The sequence below is a fragment of the Mizuhopecten yessoensis genome, unplaced genomic scaffold (genome assembly GCF_002113885.1).
Source record: "Mizuhopecten yessoensis strain PY_sf001 unplaced genomic scaffold, ASM211388v2 scaffold2995, whole genome shotgun sequence".
Classification (NCBI taxonomy): domain Eukaryota; kingdom Metazoa; phylum Mollusca; class Bivalvia; order Pectinida; family Pectinidae; genus Mizuhopecten; species Mizuhopecten yessoensis.
This window is the reverse complement of record NW_018404823.1, coordinates 972,153-991,956: the sequence shown is the minus strand read 5'-3', so window position 1 is coordinate 991,956 and position 19,804 is coordinate 972,153. Positions and strand designations below refer to the sequence as shown.

General features: G+C 34.0%; 1 protein-coding gene and 1 long non-coding RNA gene across 3 annotated transcripts; both read left to right on the top strand.

The window, feature by feature from the left end:
* Positions 1-597: 597 nt before the first annotated feature.
* LOC110446782 lies at positions 598-8,343 on the top strand. 2 transcript variants are annotated; one of them, XM_021492100.1, is made up of 7 exons: positions 598-716; positions 781-871; positions 2,100-2,150; positions 4,052-4,390; positions 4,940-5,164; positions 5,453-5,531; positions 6,150-8,343. In XM_021492100.1, exons 2-7 carry the CDS (start codon positions 817-819, stop codon positions 6,364-6,366), a joined length of 966 nt encoding a protein of 321 aa, XP_021347775.1. In that variant the 5' UTR covers positions 598-716; positions 781-816; the 3' UTR covers positions 6,367-8,343. The 2 variants fall into 2 exon arrangements, with proteins under 2 accessions (XP_021347775.1, XP_021347774.1); XM_021492099.1 differs by having other exon boundaries at positions 598-871.
* A 1,091-nt stretch (positions 8,344-9,434) lies between these two features.
* On the top strand, positions 9,435-19,226 carry LOC110446759. Its single transcript, XR_002462500.1, has 6 exons — positions 9,435-9,746; positions 14,102-14,152; positions 14,869-15,207; positions 16,925-17,170; positions 17,638-17,716; positions 18,427-19,226. It is a non-coding gene; the product is annotated as an uncharacterized LOC110446759 (long non-coding RNA).
* The last annotated feature ends 578 nt before the right edge of the window (positions 19,227-19,804 follow it).

The following is a 19,804-nucleotide window of genomic DNA, read 5'->3' as shown; positions in this document are numbered from 1 at the left end:
ATATTATAATGTTAAATAATATACAATCAAAATGAAATTACATATATACCAACTCCTATTGGTATAAGTACATGTATCAACTCCAAATAACATGGTTATAACCTTACATAGCTAGCCATGTCAGATGAAGATTTCCCATGATAAATATGTCCTTCATAGACATGACGTCACCATCCAAAGACATTGAGATGACAGCCTATCGTCGCACGTTTACGTTATTTTCATCTGTTTTGCTGAATTTTATTTTTCATTTAATATCTGTTAATCAACTCTTAAATTAGTAAAAACAAAAGAGGTGTTTTAGATACTTGATTTCAATTCCGCTTCACGTCATCCTTTTTAAAGGTATAAACAGTTATGTTTTATATCCCTTATCCATACATAAAATCTATTAAATCATCGAAGTTGATACAGGGAACGGTCTACATGTAGATTGGCCGTATGCCAATATAAGGATGTGTGGTTTTAACTTTCTCTTAAGTTTAAGCTTCATTGCATGCACTCGTGTATGAAACATATGCCAGAAGGAAGGATTGTGTTAAAAAATAAAACAGGTATTATAAAAACGAAACGCACTACTGAACTGACAGAGGCGTAGACGGTGACTTTCTATAAACACACACTATGTTGATGACTGTCCCGGATGTCAGTTGTAAAATTCGTTGAACCAGTAATACAACATTTTTAAAGGAACCACACGATTTGTACATAGCCTTTTCTCACGCTCGTTCTAAACTGAGTGTAAGCAATCACGTCTCAGTAAGCTGTTATACCGTTATGTTCTATTGACTGTGTTCGATCAGTATCAGCAGAGACATGATGATACATTGGGGAGGTGTTGGTATTGGGATACTGTTGTGTTACTTTAGAGGTGAGTATGTACACATTAATGTTTTACCCGACCTGATAGTGAACTAAGAGAGCTACAGTATATTCGTTCATTCCGATATGCTAACGGTACCTTACTAGGCACTGCATTGACTGCTGACGAGGAATAGTGTCCAGCTTTCCTGTTCCCTATATATGCGAGAACAATACACTAGCTGATTTTCCTTGGAGTCGATGCTTGTTGGAAAGCACACACCAGCTATATACAATATTGATATAACAAAGATTTTAAGGAATCTGAGGTCCCAGTAGCTCCAGTGTTCTTTACCTAGCATATAAAAAGGGGAAACATATGAGCAGAGAACAGGCAAAATTTAGGCATCATGACATAATGTTATATATATATCCTGTTACAATTAGTAGGTTCCTCCCCGGTGTCTTTTGTCTACTATGTTTCGCTGAGTTCTTGATTATAGATGCCTTTGACCAAATTGAGCTTAAACACATCCATATTTACGTAAAGAGCAGTTTAGCTCACGAGTTGGACCTCATTTTCCTTCCCATGTGGGCCCAATCCTTCGTTGATACTCTGTGGTATGTGATCCATTTTCCACTAATTTAGTTTAAACAACATGATACAACGTTGAGTCCTCTTTATTTTTATAAAACTGATCTCGAGCGTCGTCATCCGCCAGTGACTTCACTCGAAAGAAAATCAAATGTGTATGTACCTTTGTAAAAGTAATCTGTGATCAATTAATCACCTACTGTGTACACATACTGTACATATACTGTGGCCACTTATATATAAATGTTGTTGTTGCATGGACTGCAAAGTTGTCAGGTGATAATCTGATTTGAGTTCATTTAAGCTGGCATAACAGCGTTGGGTTGTAAGTATTTTCAACATGTTCTGATAAGGTCCGTAAAAGTGGTTAACATTTTTTGATAAATTCACTTGTGTTAAGAATTTGCGGATATTAGTGCGAATATAGCGAAATTAAAACCCAAGCGAAATATAACCGCTTAACAGTAATCTGAAGAAAATGACAAAATAACCCACTGAACAGCTAAAGATATAAAATACATAAATAACTTTTGTGAACTAGAGGCAAATTTCCGGGTGGTTCCCTGAAGACAAGAAAGCCCTTTAGAACCCTATGTAGAAGAAACAAAAATTGATAATGACTCCTTTGATTCAAAATGTCGGTGTAGCCTTTGGAAACAAAGAAATAATTGAATTTAGTGTTAATTTGTCTGTTTATTTCCAGGGGTACAGTGTACGGTATGTTCAGAAGCTGCAGCATTGGAAAACATCGAAGGTAAATAATGTATACTAACACAACTCTTGTTTAAACAGGTATACCTAAATATGTATGTCACAGCAGAATCATATTACCCAAAAAATGTACATTAACATATTGTACACGCAGTATATGTTACGCCTTTAAACCGAACTAACAAAACATGGACTAGTCCAAGGTATGGTTGGCTTTACGGTAGCTTAACAATAGTTTTCATTATAAAATGTAAACATAACAGGAAAATTCACAGATTTTTTACGAAATTTTATAAAGGTAATCTTGAGTAAAATATATATATATATATGTATAATACAAGAAATTGTAAAACATTGGCAATGATATAATAAAGCTAACGGAATCTACTACACACAGCCAATAACATTTTGATCAAACCATAATATCTATCACTTAATGTTTTATGCTGTTTAATTTCGTAAAAATGGCAAAGATATCTATTCGGAATGCAAAGAATTTTATTGAAGACGTCGGGAATTTACACAACAGGATAATGACTCTTTCGAGAAAATCTCGCTTATAAAAAAATCCTGAAGAATTAATACCGACTGGATATAACTATTGAAGAAATGGCTGTTGTAATGCTGTTAAAACGTGTAGCCGGTCAAATCATTTAAAGCAATAAAATATGTTTAATTAGAAACAAGGTGAACGTGCTATCAACTGTGACCTTTGACCCGTTAACCTTCACCGATGATCACCAAAATCGTAACCAGATACAAACCTCAATATTATCGCGATATTAATAATTATAATTTTTACTCTTTAAGTGATTTCTTATCAATATTGAACACACGCCTTACTTCTAAATGAGTCAGGAGTAGACTCCGACACTTAAACCTTGACATCTGACCACCCAAATCAAGCAGTTATAGAATGTGATTTCACCATAGTTTGGTGTAAATACATATTTAAATTCTATCGTGGGGTCCATGATATATTCTGTAGATGCATAAACGCACGTATGGACAAAGGGATATTAAATAATACTTCAATGAAGTCAGGGATAAACAACTAAAGAAAGGCTTAACTGACGGTCACACAGCTGATTGTTGTAAATAGCAAATTGTTTTCGCCTTGTCAATTTTTGGCCCTCAGGCTGTTTCGCCCTATGTTGATAATTTTATGTCTAACATTTTGTTCGGCCTATGTTGAGTCCGCCCTCTCGTTTAAGGACAACGAGACGGGGAATTTGTTTCACTTAAAAGTCTATTATATTTATCACCATAGCAGATACTATTGCATAAAGAATGGATCAGTTTCAAAGTATGTATTTAAAATTTGTATCAGCTTCAAACGTATTTTTCAAATTTGCCGATACTTCTCTGATTAGGAAATTATTCGTAAAATAGTTTTAACCATGTCAATCCTCTCTTACAAAGTTTTTTCGGAAGTTTGACAAACTGAATGCAATGATATTCTCCTTTGCCCTTTGTGCATTTTTTTATTAAATAGTATTGTCGTATATGATAAACAGGTATATGTATGTATTGTTTAAAGGGATATGTTTAACAGATTTGATTAGACTTTAGATACACTAAAATGTTGATAACATTAAGATCAGTGTACATTGTATTTTTAAAAAAATCGGTTTATATTAACATCCCAAGAAAATCATTTTTTAGTCTATTATCATGCGGAAATACCATTATATTGTATGATAAAGAAGCAATTTTAGTACATTTGTTTGTCTTTTTGAATATGAAATGTGTGTTTTATTGCGCAGTGGCAATTTGCATACTATTGTATGTTTTAACCACGTTTGGTTTGTAATTGTGATTGTGGCGTCACCATTAAAACATTTAATAGATTGTAACGTGACAAAACCTTTGACATTCACAACATTGAACATATAAGACACAGTTATTTCATCAATTTGATTTCTTCTTTTACTTCATCAACAGTGATCAAGATGTGTCAGAGCGGCAGTATAAATACACAACGTGTAGTCATAGATACATATGATACAGGAGACCCGGATGTGTTCAGCTGTACCTGTACCGCAAGACCAAATAAAAGATTAAGTGATATTGTCAGCTTTGGCAGGTCGTATACAGTTGATCAAGAAGCAAATTGTGGCAGTACACTCAATGTGCAATCATCTCAAACAGACTCCGTTAGCTTTGATTGTAAATGGCCGGACGTAGTCTATCGTAAAAAATGGAATTCGTTTGAGTTTATATTGTCCAGGACGACACGCACCGAACCTTGGAAATATGGATACTGTATTCTTTTAGACACAGGTGGGTGTTACTATACATTTTTTACAATAATCAAAATACATTTACAATATCGCTACAGCTGCTTGCGTGTGGTCGACTAAGCTGTATCTTATTTTACCGGGCATCCAATGATTTTGTATTACTTACTGCTAATGTTCTTGGTTACGACGGAATCGATAGTGTTTATTTCATGAATATGTTCATTATGCTTATCTGTGTGTTTTATTATTCCAGTTGTACTTCTTTTATATGAAGCTATCAAAATGTCTGTATAGTCATAGTAACAGTAATGCGTCTGAAATTTACTTCAGGGCATAATGTCGTTACTTACATCGTGAAGTCTATGTTATTATGTTAAATCATGGGCTATTTTAGGACAGATGTTGTCGAGCTTAACGAAATTTAATTTCAACCAAATAACATGATTCAATTGTTTGATACACTCACCTTTCAATGAGGATTAAAACAATGTCCTGATATGTAAAGTAACTGTTTATTGTCTTACGAATTTTGGTAAACAAATTCCACGACTAAAATGTACTCAAGTTCCATCGATTCTTTAATCTATAGATGCCATCAGTTGGAATATTTCCTGTCTTCCACCAATCGCAATGACAAAGACTTCGACAACAACCTCATCGTCAATAATAACAAGACCAACATCAACAACAAGACCAACAACTACAAAACCCACGATATCTTCTGTATCAGTGACACAAACAAGCTCGTCCAATCCACCGGGAAGTAGTCCCGAACGAAATTGTTCTCCACAAACAGTTGAAGTGTTTTCAACAGGTATATAAATCTTAATGATATCGCAATGATGCAATAACTTTGGATAAAAATGAAATGCGTAAATAATGAATAACACAGAAATATGAATAATAGAAAAAAGTCGAGTCCTTCATTATTAATTTTTAATTTTGATTAAGAAATTGCATGCAATTAAAATGTAACATTCAAATTGGCAAAAGATCAATTCTATCGACATCTTTAGCAAATTTCTTTTCAAATTAGGTGCTAAGTAATTTTTTAGCCATGATTTTTGTTATTAACTTTGTTTATATGCATTATATATTGCAGCGACTGTGGTTGTACCTATTGTCATCGTTGTGTTAATAGCAGCTGTGACAACAATAGCAAATGTGATCCTATATCGAAGGTAAGCTTAATACATACCTCTCTGTGAAATATCGTCTTATTTTGTTTTTATCATTATCGTTTCATCTTTTTTTTCCACGAGAAAATGTTTATCTGAACTTATTTTATCGAGATGAATAAATTCATAGATAAAAAAAACCACATGCGGTTTCGGCAATGTATCGTTCGATGCATACATGATCAGATCGACGACGGTTAAATAATTCAGGAAAGCTTTGCAAAGTATCTGTATTGCATTTAATAATTCTTTCATAACTATGCATCAATATAATACCAGCGCCATTACATGATTTTAATTTCTGTTTTGATTTTGTTTTGGTTTGTTTTCGGTTTTTGGATTTGGTTTCTTGTTTGTTTATTTTCTCACTTTTTTCATTAAAGTTTTGTCATAATGATACTTGATATTGTCGAAACCGTTTGCACCGACACAATGATATTATATTGCATTCCTGTAATATACGCAATTCCTTTAATACTTCACCTCTATACACTTTTAAACCCTTTAATAACGACAATATTTTGCCTGAAAATGTAACAGTACTGCTATATTTCAGCGTGAAAAGGTAAGTATTATTCTTTAATGAACTATGTTTTGTTTTCTTTCTTGATCACACAACAGACGTTTGGCACTCGATAAGGAACCAAAGAACACACATCATGACCTTCAGTTGTCAGTTTCCGTCGTTTACGATAGCATTGACGTAGATCGCCTAGAACCTCCCAACACTTACGCCGATACCAATGCTGGGAGAATGTACACCAATACGGCAGCCGGTACCAATGCTGGGGGAATGTACGCAAATACGACGGCAAGCACCAGTGTCTCAAATCCATAGATGGCACAGAAGAACTGTCATTGATGCGCCGAACAGCAAAGAACATCTAAAATCTAGATTTTGTAAAGCATTGGAAGTCTTTCTTTCCAACAAATACCATATCAGTCTTCTGTATGTAGCTGGAGCATGTACAGAATAAAGACACTGCACAACCAAGAGAAGGGGAAAACACATATCTGATAAAATTGTTTAATGACACTCACCAAACACGATCAAATGAAGCTATGCCAATATCATTGAATATCCAGATACGTCAGTTCTTCACGTTTATCTTTAAATTGACATATGGTGTGTTTATTTACATATTTATAAAAACAAAGCGTCTAAAACCAGTGGAGATCATTTAGTTTTAGATTATAGCATTTAAGGATTACAACACCAATGTCAAAAATTGCAGCATTGAATAAGATAGTTTGCTGGCATAACACTAACTTGTATCATTTCTGAAAGGAAATCTCTGCATAGCAAAACTGTTAGAAAGTATAAAATGAAAACGGGAAAAATGAACGAATGATCCCAACAATAATGTTCTGAAAAGTAACAATTTGACGACGGTGTGAGACTTGGATTCGAACCCGTGTCTTCATTTCAAAATACGTTCGCTTTTACCAACTGAGTGACTTAATCAACGGTTAATCCCTGGTCTAATCCCACTAAAGCTGTATCCCAAATTGAAGAGGGGTTATTGCATGTATGAACAACTACAATTGAATTATCTATTGTTTTGATAAAGGTGTGACATATTTCTAACCAACTTATCTTCCAGGACAGGACACATCTTTTGTCCTTCAAGTTAAACTATTGATCATTGATCCATATTTTATGCTGATGCATCCCGTATACATAGTACGGTCTTGTCCAACGAAAAACTATTAATTAATAAATGTGAATCGATCATGAGTATCTGTGGTGAATGTTCAAGTATTTGTACATCATTAGTGCTACTTCTATTCACATATCTTTACTTTTCATCAGATAATACATGTACCTGTATGTATTCTTATTTGAAATTGTGAAGGTTTTAAAAATAAATGTCATTATGTTTGTATTCGTTTAAGGGACAGTATCAAAGTAGGTATCCTTACACAAATCCTATTCTCAGATTTTTTTATTAATGTTTTGTTATTATATTTTGTATCAGATACTGTAGTAAATGTTCGGACTCTCAAATAGCATGATACCTGTTTGTAAGTGACTACCAAGTATAAATGTGTTAATTGGAATGAAGATGATTGTTATCTGTACTGTGTGTATTAACCTTTGTCAATAAGTATGTGTTTTTCTGTTTGTTGGAATACTTGTTTATTCGGATATCGAACAATTTTCTCGAATATTTATTTTTGCTGAACATTTAACTGCCTCTCAAGCGTAAAACTAATTAATTCCGGAATCAAATTTCCTTGTCGACATCATGTATCACTCCTTTGTACAGTTCACGAATGTCGTATGTTAACCTTTAATTTGAATATTTTCCTGTTACACCTAGGTCAGACAGGTATCATTCAACACCAAACACAGGATGGTAGAGTAGGTAATTATTTCAATCCTTCCATCCCCTTTTGCTGTATCACTTTGGAATGTATATCACATCATGGCACAGTAACTTTAAATAACAATACCACCCGTATATCCGTATATGACTTCGTAGAGAAAGGGCAAATTGTACAACGGGAAACTGCAGCCTATTTAGGTATTAGTCGTTCACTGGTAACATCCTTTTAAACTCGGTGATATTTTCGCTTTAAGATGTATTTACTATAAATGATATACGGTGAAACATATCCGCTGTCATGATAACTTCGCCATCGTTACAAAGGTAGAAATAGGCAAAAGTTAAACTACGGCGAGCATTTCCCAGTAAAAAATAGATCTATGAGTGAGCTTCGGTATGTTAAGATATATCTGTGACGTCAGATCAACACGTAAATGTGGTACAGTGTATCATTATAATCAAATAAAAGAAATGTTATATAAATACACATTTGTAAATTATTTTGTCTGCTAATTGTACTCCTCATTATCTCGTATCTATGATCAATACGCTGAAAGTCAATTGATGAACCACACTTGTTGACCATCAGAACGGAAAGGTGACATCAGATTTCCATTGGTGTAAAAAAAGAAAAGCTACATTTGTATGTGTAATACAGAACCTTCTGCAGCATGAAAGCGTGCAGTATTACCGCTCAGTATGTCTTTTGTTACTTGACACACCCATAATCCTAACGTATAACTACCTAGTACAAATAGGCCCTAACATGGTGACGCTAATCTGATTGTATGATCCGGTCAACCTTTCACCGCGGTTACTCTTCTGCATCATTGATTTCGTTTATGTACTTATAGCCCACTTAATAAAGCATTCGTGATACTCATAAACGTCCTTTGATCAGTGATTCAACGGTGATGTAAAATATTATACAATGCATTGTGTATCTTATTTTGTTAACATCTCCAATACATCATTGATTTTTAACTTGAACTAGAATAACGATTTCTGTCTCTTCAAAATGATTCAGAAAATACATGTATATCCCAACTTGCCATATTTAACAAATTTATTTGTCTTCAGAATCACAATGGTCATACTAAACATCAGTAGACATTTCTTTTTACCAACGTAGCTGTGGAAACAGACCGATACAACACACCATTGCTTCCCACATCAACTTCTTTCATACATATTAAGTAATTTATCAATATCATTTTTGACGACTAAAGTATGTGCTATTGAAGTTGTAAATTGACCTGGAATTTGCGCATAAACCAGAAACGTCATACTTTCAGAGATGTCTTGATGTCAAGATATAAAATGCAAACGGAATTCTCGATAAAGATTCGTTTGTTCTTTGACAAAAAAATAACATCAACTAATTTCTGTGAAAAAGACGTCACAAGTAGTTTTTTTTTTCAACAAATGCGTTACGGATGTAAAGTTAGTTTATAATTGAAAGCTAACATATCAAAGTTGACAAATCCAATCTAAACAGGCTACGTATAGACTGGCAAAAGGCCAGAGGGGATGTGACAGTGTGTAACAAAGGGGCAGTAGGGGAAGTATACACAGATTTGGTGATGCGACACGCACTGCTGAGCGGACAGTGAGGTTGAGAATAACAGATTATCTATAAATAGACGTTAGTGTATCGGTTGTAAGTGTTACAATCCGCTTGACCAGTAATTTTACATCTGATCAGAAACTATATTTATAATATGTGGGTTCCTCTCACCCTGCTCCCTAAATAGAGTTGTAAACAATCACACCTTTGTGAAGTTGTCATATGATGTGTTCCATCGGTCTTGCATCAATCAACAAAGCAGGGACAAGATGTTACACTGGAAAACGGTCTTCATTTGGACACTTTTATGTTACTACAAAGGTGAGAAGGTGCATATTTATTATTTTACGTGAACTGGCTGTAGGTCTAAGTCTAACTTACAATTGACTGTATATTAACTAGAATTTTCTGTGGGGTCAATTCATGGTTTTTAATTACTGCGGAGAATGATCCGGCTTTTAAGTTTAATATACACCAACGATATTAGTACATGAACAACAATACACAACGTCCATGTATAAGAATGACTGTCTATTGGAAGGTCAACCAATGTATACTCTAAGGTTATATGCAGGTTAACTACTAAAAGCTTGCATAAACTTAGTCAAACGTTACATGTATTTGAACCATGAAGATAACTGGATACAACTAAATGTTACCAACTCGTTAACGATAACAATCAGTAATCAGTTAGACTTCAAATGTGGCACATTCTAATAGGTCTACAATTTCTCTTAATACACAAAAATGAAGATTTTTTATTGCCAAATTATACTGATTATACGGATTTTTGTTTACGTTACTCTCAAATCACAACAATGTTTCCCGTCGCGGTAGAGAAATCAAAAATAGTTTTTTGTCGATACTCCAAAACATATTTATAAAATTATCTCTTATTGTAAAAAGGACAACACAATATTTTACTTGATCGACACAAAATTTGGCGAAGTGTGTGACCTAAGCCGTGGCTCCAAAGTTGACAGTACAGTTAAACCCTAACTCAACGGCGAGTCTTTTAACTGGAGTGTCGTCACTTAAACCCTGTCCAAAACTAACCCAGTCACATCCGGTGTTAGTACAGTTCAAAGATGGCGGCAAGGACTTGCTAAGACGATTTGTAAATTGAAATATATGTCTTAACATTTACACCGAATTTAGACATGTTTCGATTCCATCATAGGCATCAAAGGGGTCAAGTGTTAATATGCACAAATATCTCTTTTTCCGTTTGACATGAAACCTAATTTGTACAATTTACTCGCAAGTATCCATATCGTTAAATACTGAGAGAAAAAATGTAATTTTAAAGTATTACTTCAACCATTTCCTGGCAGTGTATCTTTATGGCGTTTGGCGTGCGTGCCAATTGAGGCATCATCATGTTACACATAGAAACACCTATCCTTTTTGTCATTTTGATATTTATTAATAATCTTTAGGACTAATTGGACCAATGCTTTGCATTTAATTCATACTATCGTCGTCATCATTACATATACAGTATACAAATATATATATTCCAAGATACATGGGTGCAGCAGTTTTTTGTTCACTAGAACTCTAGTGAGGTGTTTACCGTCTTTTTGAAACTAACAACATATGTAAAAACAAATAAAACGTCACTAAATTTAATCTTAGAGTTTCCCCTGAACTCGTATAGTTATACCATAATCACTAGACAAAAAAATCGCTAAATATACATAAGAAAAAAAGGGTTTAATGTGTGTGTCAGGCATTCGAGTTTCTAGCAAGACAAAGAAGAGCATCTGGTTAAGTAGCTAGTATAACGTCAGGGGTAACGTAGAAAAAGGTTCACTTTTTTCGCGCCAGATATATGTATGCATTACCTTAATAACACAATTGTGGAGAAAAAAAATATATTGTTCGTAATATTTGTATGCTGTGCCCCTCAAAATTAGCTTATTTTTACAAACTGATGCTCTCGTTTGTCGAGTCGAAATGATGATTTGACGTTTTGAAACTTCATAATAATATACGACGTACATGTATCGCCTTAACGGCTCATCAATTCGTTGACATACTGCAATTCTGAAAGCTTGACGATCTGCTGGATATATCTACTTCACACTTGTACCCGTTTTCGTCGATATCTTAGTGAATGTTAGCATATCAAAACGGCATACGACATATTTCAAATAGAAAGAGACGAGGAGAAATTTATCTACAGTATACCACACATCGGTATGAAAAATATCTTTGCAACGAATATAGCAATGGCATGAGTTCCCTCCTGTGCTTCAAGTGTTTCCTATAGCAAAAAAAATGAATGAAAGGAACGAGAGAAAGATTTACGAGATAACAAATAAGAAAATAACATTTTCCGTCATTTTTGACATTTGTGAAACTAAAATGTTCGATCGAAGTCGATATTGCATTTTTTCCCTTTTGTTAAGTCATAAATTAAGTATTGATATTTGTTAAATGTACCAAATGTTTAAAAATTGTCGACTTATTAAAAACTAATTCTAAGAATAATTGGCTACTTGCTACAAACGTAAGATATTTAGAGATCTATGTAAATAACGTCGCGCAACATCGCACAATCATGGCGTTTTGTTTCTGTTTCTCGGTAAGAGAAATGTTTTGTAATTCAATTAACAATCATACGTAATAGATCAACATTCTCAAAAAAAAAGAATGTAGAATTATCAATTAAATAACAGTCCTACGTATTTGCCTGTATTTAAAATAAATAATCTCGATAGTTGTGTCGCCGAAGTGCTTGCGTTTACATAAATAAACCTATATCATGTAGAGTACAAACTCTCTGAAATATAACGGAATAGACACATATTGTTTGACTAGAAAGGTTTATGGGTATATAGACATTATTAAGATACGCTAGCCAAATAAGACAGGCATGCTAACTAAAACGCTGTTCTTGATAGCCGTGCGCGAATGTCCTTACTGTCGTATACACATATTAAACACAAAAAAAGACAGACGAAAGCCTAGCTCTATCTTTTCTAAACAACGATTTAACCTTGGGGCGATACTGATACAATGAACAGAGCGGTTTACGTAATAAACTGCCAGTCGGTGACGTCAGCTTCAATTTGTTCATGGATATGATCAAATCAATGAAGAGTAACCAGCCTACAACACAAGCAGGAATTCCTTCACACTTTTGACCTTTTGTATCCAAGTAGCCGTCTGTGCTGCACTAGTTATATATATACAGCTCTGAACTACACCTCCAGAGCTACATATACATAGCTATGTTTGGTATTTTGCCATATCGGAATTGTTGTTTAAAGGCAAAATCCGCACAGTGCCTAGGCTACCTAAAGCCTAATCCCGACCTGCTCATTCACACTTCGGTAAGGACAGAAGAAAGATAGGTTTGTCTCACCTTGTAATTGAAGGGGTGTTTATATATTATATTCACCGTATCAATAACTGTGTAAATTGCTATATTTTGGGTCGCAAGCACTTGAAACCGAACGATTCACTAGTCACATGTTGAAGATGGGAGCTTGATTAAACCACGAACACAAAGCAAATACCGTGTGATAAATATACATTGTAGCTAAAGAAATCCTTCACCAAGTAAAATTTATCAAGAGGAAAATATTTATATTTATGTAGATACTGACACTTTTGGTCGTTTCTTAATATCTGCAAAACATTAAATCGTGAAGCAGCACCAGAAATAGTATATCACCAAGACGATTTCATATTAAATAAAATGTCATGTGGCCAAGTATTTATTTTAGAAACAATTAAGGCAAAATTATACTAAAATAAATACGATAACCTTGGGAAAATAAAAAGGACTAACGAGTGATGCTGGCAAAACTATCAGTATTCTGGGTTGTTTTTTTCATCTCTCTTGCTTTGTTTTTCCTCTTAAGGATCAGTTCTTATCAGGTTTAAATCACGTTCAAATCTCATTTTGATCTAATACAACAGGAGTTTACTAAATGTCAAATATAATGATCAATTTTAAAGGCACACATGCATTTGAAAAAGATACCTATGTTAGCCATCATTACTTTTTGTATTAATCGTTAAATCAGCAAAATCTGGTACTGGGGACTTTAAAATGCACAAATATGGGGTGGAGGTAACCTGAACTGCTTTTCTGAGATGAAAATATAATTATAGGACTTTTTACATCCGTTGTGTATAACAAAATACATTTTTGTCAATTGTGCAAACATTCATAGGTTTTTGATTACACGCTGAGATATTGTATTATTTGTTCTGCGTACGATCAAACTGATGAATTTCACCAATATTTGACCGATCACCAGGAAAACTCAATAGTGAATACTGTATCATGTGTCCCTAGCCTAAGCCATACGATGGAGCTCTTACAAGTATGCATCGTTATTGTTTGACAAATTGAGCATGTATAGTGAATTAGCGAAGAAAGGGACGAACCGAAAAATAAACGAACAAAAGAGCTAATAATGAAAGATTAAATAAAACGAATAATGATTAGCATGATCTAGAAAAGTAAGAAATCAACTGCTAAAATGAAAATACAGTAATATACGAATGCATGATTACGTGGATAGTGTCAATGTTAAAAGATGGTTTATTCGATTTTAAATTAAGCATGTCTTGCAGAAAAATGTAAAAAAAAAATGATCGATTAAGTACTTCAGCAACAATCAAATTTCTTGTTCACTTTTTCTGTTTATTTCCAGGTGTACAGTGCACGATATGTTCAGAAGCTGCAGCATCCGAAAACATCGAAGGTAAATAAATATAATTATACACATCTCAGTGATCTCCGTAACCGCCTGCTAATACCACACAGTCGATAAAATGCCTATTTGCCTATCCTATCTTGATCGTTGAAATGTTTTATTATGAATGGAACCATTTTGAGGTGCAATATATATATATATAAGCTGTACGACAGCTCAAAAGCCTTTTTCTATATGGAATTTTAGAGATATATAATGTATACTGCAAAACTTCTCATTATTTTGGCTCCATCAATTTTTGTCATCAGTAACATTAAATCGTGTTCGCCGATCGTTACTTTCGCTCATGTATATATAATATATAACCCCCTTATGCTGCATTCGCACTCTCTTAGAAAGGTGTAAGGATATGCCTAGGGTAAGGTACACTGTTATAGTTTCATATGTACATACTTCACTTCTCGTGTGTCGTCAGTAACTTTACGGAACAATGAAAACTTAATTCCATAACAAACTATCTATCTTGACATGCATACAAAGGGTGGGAGATGTTGATCTTAATACAGAATTATTATCAACTGTCAAACTGAAAGGATTTGATCCCATGAATTTCAATATATATTTTACAACATGTTTTACCTGGGTCTTGATTGACATTTTGATTGTAATATAACAATCATAAGGTATACATTTATAATGTTGTATCGCAAAACTGCACGTAAAATATGCTGTAATAATATTACATTCTTTTTAAACATCAACAGTGATCAGGATGTGCCAGAGCGGAAGTATGAGCACACGACGTGTAGTCATAGATACATATGACACAGGGGCCCCGGATGTAAACAGCTGTACCTGTACCGCAAGACAATACATCACATCCAGTTATCTTGTTAGTGTTGGAAGGGCTTATAAACTTGAACAAAATAGAAATTGTGGCAGTGTGCTCAGCATGGAATCACCGGAAAACGACCCTCTGGGGTTTGAGTGTTTAATGTCGGATACAATATATTTCGGAAAAAGGAGTTCGTTGGAATTTATTTTGTCCAGGACAGAAGACAGCAGTCCGTGGTAATCCGGATACTGTATTCTATTGGAAACAGGTCAGTGATATAAACAGGAAGTCACAATGACGCTTACATGTAAAACACACTAAAAGTCAGCTAGCGTAGCCTACTATATGTGTGCTATCAGGACTGTTGTTTTTAATTTTAAAGTTCAAGTTCAAGTTCAAGTTCTTTATTAACTTTGAGTCTTGCGACTCATCAGTGTGAATCATACAGATTCGTGTTTTATGCCTAAATGCACTGTCATTTTCATTTCATTTCGGCAAATGTTTTTGGAAAATTCAAAAAAATTGGACAACAGGCTTTGCCTATATTATATATTTGTCCTCTTCTAGCCAAATAGGAGTAGCCACAGAAATAGTGACGAAAGGGGAGTAACTCCCACAGACAATTTAGTTTTAAATTACAAATTCAAACATTTATATCATAATAACTATTTTTATAGAAAGCAAGATTAATTGTTTTACATAGTACAGTAACAACTAATGTGGTTAAAGAATCTCTTTGTATCAGTGATAAAGACTGATACTTGTTTACGTATAGTAGCATTAATATCATCACTACATTGTGAACAACCATTGAGTAAGACATTAGGACTATTTTGTTTGTTACCCTCCAAGTCTCTCGGATACAAATAATAAACACCAATCGTTGTGTTAACTGTTGTTTTAGTCCTCAATGGTTAACATAGACGTGTGCCTAGCTCAAAGGCCTGATCTGAGACTGGCAAATAACATGGATACAGTGTAATATCATATCACATCATTATCAGGTGCAAATATAAATGAAATGCAGTTCAGCATCCCCCGACCCCGACAGGTCATATACTAAGCCTTATATCTGACATAAGAAATTAATTCTATGGCCAGCACCGGTGCACTGACAACCAGCAATTAATTGCATTGTATACCTCTAAACTACGGGACAACGGGAAACTTTATAATTGAACATAAACATTGTCTCTATTACACTTGGTTCAACATAGTATATGATCATCATTATGTAATGTATTCATCAGAACTTGTCGTTGGTGATTAAAGTTTTGACATTCAAAAAAATAATGGTAGGGGTGTCTTGATCCTGTCTGCAATCACAATAAGGTAAAGCAGACAAATGATCATTATACACAGTCATTTCGTCATGGATTCAGTGTCGTGTCTATATGCGAATATTACGTTTAACCACGGAATAAGATTAGATCTAAGTCGGTGGTTTAACAGTGTACATTACAATGATACGTTTGTTTTACTATCATACAATGTACATCAAACGTCTGTATACCTATAGGAGAATTAACACAATGGGATATCGCTACTTGTGTCGTTTAAATGGCAAAGTCATTAACGTTTACACTGGCAGATATAGGTCTGAAGTGGTTTATTTTCTTTAAAAAGATTCAACGTGGTTCAATTCAGCGACAATTTCTCGTGATTGACAGCTGTCATTACTATAATACCAGGATATCTTGACAGACAGACAGACGCCGTCTTTTTGTCAGTAAGCTACGGTGTGTTTTCACTGTCACGCCGTTATGACGTACAGTAGAAAATACCAATAGAATACATTTTTAAATCACTCGTCACTGTACATCATGCCAAATAGACAACGAAAAATACCCCTTTATTGTCTCGTTATCAAAGGGAATAAAAATGTATCCAATATGAAAAAAATCTTGAATATGAAAAAAAGCGGGAAATTCAAGTGAACAACAGAAAGAAATGACTTAACGTCTATTCATCTTTTATGTTTGTAGATAACACCAAATGGAATATTTCCTGTCTCCCAGCAGAGAAAGTAACGACCAAACTACCAACCGCGACGACTCCACAGCCAACATTGGCGACAACATCATCATCAACAGCTATAACAATATCCACAGGATCTGGAGTGACGCCACCGCCATCTTCTGTATCAGTGACACAAATAAGCTCGTCCAATATACCAGAGAGCAGTACCAAGAATATTTGTTCTCCACAAACAGTTGAAGTGTTTTCAACAGGTATATAAACAGTACTTAAAAATATATATACAAAAAAAACATACTTCAGTAATATATATAACATCTGTAGAAGTATATTTTTGAAGAAATGTATTCATGATAACTTTGTTTTCACACTTTACGACATACAAAATAAACAATTCAAAACCTCTTTGCTGCTTTGAGGTCACAGCTCTTAGTTATCATGACAATGTCAACGACAAAACTCTGCCCTTTAATACGTTATTCAATTTGTCTACAATTCTGTTGAGAATCGGGGATATAGAATTCCGGACAGAAAACTGCTCCGTTTCTGAATATTGTGTAGATCTACCATTGTTTTATTGTAAGAAAACTAATGGAATGTTCATGTAACATTCAACTTCAAAAGAGTTGACTTTTCTGTGCGATATGGGTTACCGATTAATTACCTATACATCGTAGAAGATTAATTAAAAATTGTAGTATATCCGTATACTTTGTTACAGCGACAGTGATAGTACCTATTGTCATCGTTGTGTTGATAGCAGCTGTGGCAACAATAGCTAACGTCATCCTCTATCGAAGGTAAGTAAGACAAACAGTGTTGTTGGCTGATAAAATATTTTCCATTGCTATATTATTTTTGTTTCTGATTGTGACGTAAATAAATATAAGTTGAGACCGATTGTATCGAATTGAATCGGATTACAACTGCAATGACAATTTGTTACTATGTTTTACCGCTCTATCTGTACATTATCAGAGATGAGATCATGATAATTCGTGTAAAATCAGCATCATGGTTAAAAATGTGTTTTTTTTCATTTCATTTTGCTGTGTTCAATTTGTCGTATCAGTTTCTTTCAAACTATTCCCTCTACATGTAGTCTAGACAGTTTCGCTGTAGAAATATTGGTAGTTTAGTGAAAATCGCCGTGAAACTGTTAATCATATGTTTATTATATGTTAAATATCAATTATATGTTAAATATCAATTATATGTTAATTATATGTTAAATATATGTTAATTATATGTTAAATATCAATTATATGTTAAATATCAATTATATGTTAATTATTTGTTAAATATATGTTAAATATCAATAATATGTTGTTAATTATATGTTAAATATATGTTGTTAGTTATATGTTAAATATCAATTATATGTTAAATGTATGTTAAGTATATGTTAAATATCAATTACATATCAATTACATATTAATTATATGTTAATTATATGTTAATTATATGCCAAGATTAACTTTGGATGGTCTCTTTTCTTACAACACAATAGACGTTTGGCATTGGATAGTAAACCAAAGAACTCCCATCATGTCCTCAGACCGTCAGATTCTGCCGTTTACGATAGCATTGACGTAGCTCGTCTAGAACCTCCCCATACTTACGCCGATACCACAGCTGGAAGAATGTACGCCAATACGGCTTCTGATACCAGTGCTGGTAGATTGTACGAAAATACATCAGTCGGTACCACTGCTACGTAACCATGGCTGACAGGAAGCGGTCAGTTGAACATTGAACAACAAAAGACGCAAAAACAAAACTGAAAGCGGAAGACTTTTAACGATTTAACTGGAGTATATAATGCGTGTAGGGATTTTTTCAGGCGGAAGAAAGACATAGTTTATGTAATGATGACAGCATAAATCGCGCTTAACGTGGTAGTGGGTTGCGACTGTTCACAATTTCACTGAAAATGGTGGAATTGATTGCATTCGATCACATACCAAATATTAAAATAAAACTAATTCATGTTCCATTTTTGAAATACTGTTAAGCAAATGTGTTTAGTCTATGAAGTATTTACAGTATTTACACATACAAAAAGTACAGTGATACACACCAATTTAAAATATAGAAAATACCTTTTCGATCATTAGGATCGGAGAATCCCTTTTTCAATTTTCAGATGATAATTCCTTGTGGTGTTTTTATATGTAATGAATTGTTTGAGAATTCACATGAGTAATTTTATATTTTGTATACTTTTCAACGTTGAATTAAAGTGATTATTTTGTTACATCATACCGTTTGTTAAATGCTTACCAAAAAGTCACAAATAAATTGATTAAAATCGTCTGATATCCTTATTAATTATTATCCCTTTGTCCTTTATCGGTTACGTTATTTTACCTTTGTTTAACTAGATATGTCGGAGCGTCATACATGCCCCCGCTCCATATTATTAGAAAATATGAGGTGTATCTAGATGCTGTATAAATAGCATGTTAGTAAAGTGTGAATGAGAAACATACCTATAACTACTAAGTTTGATCCCCATCCATGAATCTATTGCTGAGATATCGGAAAACCAAAGTCAGTACGGACGGACGAACTAGGATAACACTATATGCCCCCCGGGGGTCCCACCCCTCAATTTCATGGCGGTGTATAAAAATGTGTTTGGTTATTTCGATTTTGAGCAATTTTGCATATCTCTCTTTTCTGAATCGATCTTCATCATACACATGAAACGTGACGATCTCGTATTACTCAAACTCATCTGTCCGTGTCACTCTCTATTGCACACCACGGATAGAGTGTCTTAGTCACTTACGTGAACCATTGATTTTAATTGAAGTATACTCCCCTGTAACATCTGCACTCTCCTGGATTATTAATTTGATTTTAATGAAGATTAACATGATTGC